Genomic DNA, 5384 nt, shown 5'->3' on the forward strand with positions numbered 1-5384 from the left:
TTATGACTATAGTTGAGTCTGAGTTATACTATTCTAAAGGAATTCCTGCCGTATTATCATGAATATAGATTGGTCTCAATTTTACTAACATGTCTCCCTTTTATTCCAGATCCGAAATATTAACAGCAAAGAGGAATGTTCTAGGTGGACAACATGCATTCGAGTCCAACGAAATATTTTACGTGGCTTATGTAAGTTACTGTCGGATTATGGTGTTCGATATACACAGTCATGATAACGGTGTATAAATCTTTAAATCAACCATCAACTGATTATCGCATTAAACAAAAGTATTGCATGATTTTTCTATGATTATAGCAGCAAATTACACATGAATAAATTCATTATGAAGATGCTTGGCACATTACATAAACATGAAATGAAAAACGAAGAGAGTGACCTCCTCTTTGGCATCATAGTCAGTTGTCAATTTGCCAAAAAGGCTGATTGGAAATTTTGTGAGGACGTTTTCGAAATAGGATGTCTCTACTTTAATAGACTATGAACTTTGTATCCAAATTTGAAAATGGGTTTAAAGTTACATGTCAGGCATTTTATGGTGATTTCGGTCTTTTGATGATTTGTTTAAGAACATTCTTTTCACAAATATTTAAAAATGCACATTTAGAAATTATATTAGGGATTATTTTAATGTAGAAATAATGCAGAAAATTCATGTTTATAGCTATTGTGGGCCTTGAAACATATTTTATCTCAAACGCTCTCTAAGGTGAATATGTGAAATTGGTATCTGTTTTATTGAGAGTTTGGATACTTTTCGACCTTGATCGACATGTATATTAGTGGCAAAATGTTGATATCAATCGCAAAGTTTATTGTATGCTTTATTTAGTAAATGTATTAATGAACAGATTGGTATGATAAGAACCATCACGAATATGTTAAAATATATAGAGAAGGGAAATGAAACTATATAAACACAAGGCCTTTTGTCAGTTCTGTGTTGTTGTTTTGTACGTTTTCAAAATAATACATCAACATATACATAAATTAACAATTATTTCTTCATTATACATAATTATCTTGAATGGGACTACCCGGCTTTTTATAACGAAAACATGAATAAATAAATAAATAAATAAATAAAGTATTCGGTACATTAAATATGATGCATACAAACACAAATATGTTTAAATGAAAAAAGATAAATTACAAAAAGGCAGGAGACCGCCATCATAAGCGGTAAACTCCTCTCTCTCTCTCTCTCTCTCTCTCTGTCTGTCTCTCTCTTTCTAGTTCATTGCACCCTCCCCCTCCTCGTAGCCCGTACTTAGTCATTCCTTTCTTTCTCGCTCTCCATGGTGACGCCAAATGCTTTATGATTATAATCATAGATATAAATTGTTCTTCACTATCAATATTGACTCGTCTGGCCATACTTTGGAGTTGTCGTGTTTAAGTGGTTCCTTAATTCAATCTACTCTTATATGATTAATGGTTCGATTGCCAGCCATTAACATGTTTTGGAAAGACGACGATCCATATTTACCACCCTCTACCCAGGTGTAAATGGGTAACTGACAATTGGTGGGGCAATAGTAACTGGGGGCCCGCAGGAAGAGCAGTATCAACCAAGTTGTCCTACCCTGGGTATATAAGGCCCAATTATTAATTTGTATCATTATTTATTCATTTTCAATTTTAGGGCCAAATAAAACATTGTGTGAGGAATACGGATCAGAAGAAATGAGATCATCTTCAGTCCACTTCAGACTGCCTCCTGACTTGTTCTTGTTCTGCTGCAGATAGCATGTGGTGGTCGACAGGAAGGAGAATATACCCGACTGTAAACACTCATCTCATTACACTAACTGACTTAAGTATATTATAGCTATAGCCATAAGACTGCCGATAGGACCGTTGGCTGAAAACCTTAACAAGATAATCCCCCGTCCTATCCCGATGATTTAATCCTGGTTTTTTAAAGACAGTTTATGATGACTGAAGAAGTTTAGTCAACCTTAATAAAGCCATTGCCCACTGGAACTGGTGATATATGTATTAAACCTATGGGGGATGTGCATTATCGCTAGTTAACGGGTTACATTTCTCAATTGGTGTACTATTGTTGTTTGCATTTTGTATCATATCAGTGCATATTCACAATGTCGGAATTTGAACGCAAAGTTTCACGCAATTTGCAGTGCCCCGTTTGTTTCGAGCTGCTTTGTGACCCGAAGCAGTTATCTTGTACACATACTTTCTGTAAGAAATGCCTTAATGATATTCTTAAAAGCTCTTCAAAAGAATCTCTAGCATGTCCTATCTGTCGAAGCGAAACATCTGTAAAGGGTGGCAATGTCTCGAATCTCAATACTAATGTTCCTCTTAAGTCTCTCATTGATGATGTGAGGAATAACCAACAAGTCTGTGAAATTTGTGACTTAAACTCGAGAGCTATACATTTATGTTGTGAGTGTGGTAAGAACATGTGTAACACATGCCTTGAGAATCACAACAAATGGCCGCCCCATGTCAAGCATAGAGTTGTGAGAATAAAAGACGTCAGAGAGGGAAGGGTGGTCCTCGAAAAAGAGGTATACTGCCAGGAACACAAAGCAGATAAACAGAAATACATCTGTACTGATGTGTGTGTCACCTGTAAGAAGTTCATCTGCTTGAGATGTCGAATGTTGTACCATGACAAGAAAGGACACACTGTTCAAGATGCTGAGGAATACAATGCTTCTACCAAGAAAAACATTGTATCTCTACAATCCCGAGGTAAGATGAAAGCTACAACCATAACAAAGCACGTGACCTGTATCAAGGCTCAGAAGAAGCGTGTCACGGATCACATTACCTGCAAAAAGGCTGAAATCAACAAGAGTTATCAAGAATCCCTCAAGAAATTAAACAAGAGGAAAGCAGCGTTAGACAAACAGTTGGATGCTCAGGTAGAGAAATTATGTAAAATATTGGATGAGATAAAAGATGTTGATGAAAGGTTTATTACGAGTATTGAGAGTGCCAGTGTGTTGGCGGGTAATAGCATGAAGGCTCCATTAGAAGGTGATATCATTGTTATTCGTGATACATTGTCTGGAGAGCTGAGGAATGTACTAGATAGGGCTGATCCAGAGAATAAGCTCGCCACGGATGTAGCTGATCGTGCAGAGCAACTGATATTCACACCTAACAATCAATATGATCAGTTGAACATTGGTCAGGTCAGGTTCATGAAATGTGAGTCGATATGTGATGTAGAACTCTCTAAAGGCCCGGTCACACAGAGAGGACGCATGGGGGACGCACGGCCGGCGCATGGGAAATTTGCAATTTTGGTCAGTGCGTTGTCGTTCGCTAGGCGTGCGTCATCACTCGTTACTCGCTCGTCGAGCGCGCTGGACCAACGCTGGACCAGCGCTATGCATTCGTCGTCATTCGCTGTGTGCGTCGGGATTTTTTGAGCATGCTCAAAAGTGTGCGCGGAGCTCGACGCATGAATGTACACGCCAAAGGCACGCCAGACGTGCGTTGAGCGCGCTAGACCAGCGCCAGACATACGCGGAGCACACGCCCTGTATATGCACAGCGCGCTAGCTACACGCTGTGCATTTTGTGTCAGCTCGCTAGCTTTTCCAAAATCATGACACACGGCCTTTTCCGATTTCCAATGCGCTGGCCGTGCGTCGTAGAACGCGGTGCATGCGTGGACCATTCGTCCAGCGCGCTAGCAACACGCTGTGCATTCGTGGAAGTTGTTATCATGTGCGCTCTGGGTACGGTCTGTATGCGCACTGTATGCGCCCTGTATGCGCTCAGCGCGCTAGCAACACGCTTTGAATTTGGTGACAAAAGTTGGGCGCACGACAACGCACTGGCCAAAATTGCAAATTTCCCATGCGCTGGCCGTGCGTTCCCCATGCGTCCTCCCTGTGTGACCGGGCCTTAAGAAAGGCAGCATGAACGGCATGGCTGCTACATCCGATGGGAGGATGGCGGTGGGATACAGTACTGGAGGAATCGATATCTTCTCTGCTGATGGTCAGCTGCATAAGACAGTCCTCAAGGATGTTGGTATCCGTGAAGTAAGATACCTGTCTGATGGTCGGTATGTCTTACTGAATAATAAAAATAACGTGACAATGTACACTGAAGAGTCAGAGAAGCTTAATGTAACGTTTGTTACTCTGAGTAAAGATGAAGGTGGGACTGGTAGTCTCACTGTAGACAGTAATGATCTTATCTATGTCGGCTACTGGATTGCCAAAAAGATCCAGGTGTTCTCACCAGATGGTGGGAAGGCGATCAGGGAGATACCATGCGATGGGTATACACCTGAGCAGATTAATAGTTATAATGACGCATTGATTATGAAACATGTTAATACAGTAAGAATAATTGACAAACAAGGTAATGTAAGACACACGGTAGAAAAGGTAAATGCTTACTCATTCGCTGCTGTGACCCGGAATAATTCAATTCTGATCGCTTGGGTCAAGCTTGATGATGGGTCGGTTAGTATCGATGAATACACCAGCGATCTGAAACACGTCCAGACTCTCATCTCTGATCACAAGATTGAGAAGCATGAGAGAAACTGGTACTATCTGCGCGAGTTCCGATCAGGGGAGATTGCTTTCTGTACTCCTGATATACTCTATATATTTAAACTAACCATCACACCATGCAGTCCATGAATGATAACAGTCCAGTATCAGGCGACTTCACAATTAAGAAATTATTGAAAATGTACAAATAACGTGATGTATTATGACTTTCAATTATTCTCTTGAAATAAAATAATGGATAGTAATATGACTAAATATCTAACTAAATTTAAAAGGTATGATACCGTGATGTGACGTGATGTATTCTGACTCTTAATGATTTTTAGGCAATTCCCTTGAAATACAAAATGCGTAACTATAACATGACATACGATTTAATTTAATTCGAGAGGTATGATTTCAATGAATTTTGTGTCAAGTTCTCTTTAACTGATATCCTGTCATATGCACGCATGCACGCTATTGTTACAGTGCTTTGTATGTGCGAGCAGGCTACCGCTCTGCTGCTTCTTGCGTGCAATGCAGCATTCGTGATAAATTGGATTTATACGTGTTTTTCTTATGCAAATGACTTTGTATAATTTGCATAAAACTGCCGTTAAAAATACGGTGAATGAAATGTAGTTCCTCGATGGATAAGTTTGTTTTGTTATCTTGAGGAAGAATTGTTATATTGTGAGTCTATGTAAAAAAGGAATAAGATTGCTTATAATGTGTAATAACTAATTTTTACTTCATTCAAAAGGTGTTTGTACAAGAATAGCAAAAAGAGGAAGGATATTTTGTTTATAGAATTGTGATAGGTCTTTGTATGTGGGCGCGGGAATCTGCCTGACATAGCAGATACGT

At 39.6% G+C, this 5384-nt stretch overlaps 1 protein-coding gene across 1 annotated transcript; it reads left to right on the forward strand.

The window, feature by feature from the left end:
* The first annotated feature begins 2450 nt into the window (after positions 1-2450).
* On the forward strand, positions 2451-4306 carry LOC115925885 (E3 ubiquitin-protein ligase TRIM33-like). Its single transcript, XM_030989928.1, has 3 exons — positions 2451-3191; positions 3918-4075; positions 4258-4306. The coding sequence occupies exons 1-3, from the start codon at positions 2451-2453 to the stop codon at positions 4304-4306; spliced, it is 948 nt and encodes a 315-aa protein (XP_030845788.1).
* Positions 4307-5384: the final 1078 nt, after the last annotated feature.

The sequence above is a fragment of the Strongylocentrotus purpuratus genome, unplaced genomic scaffold (assembly GCF_000002235.5).
Source record: "Strongylocentrotus purpuratus isolate Spur 01 unplaced genomic scaffold, Spur_5.0 spur5_scaffold_19, whole genome shotgun sequence".
Classification (NCBI taxonomy): domain Eukaryota; kingdom Metazoa; phylum Echinodermata; class Echinoidea; order Camarodonta; family Strongylocentrotidae; genus Strongylocentrotus; species Strongylocentrotus purpuratus.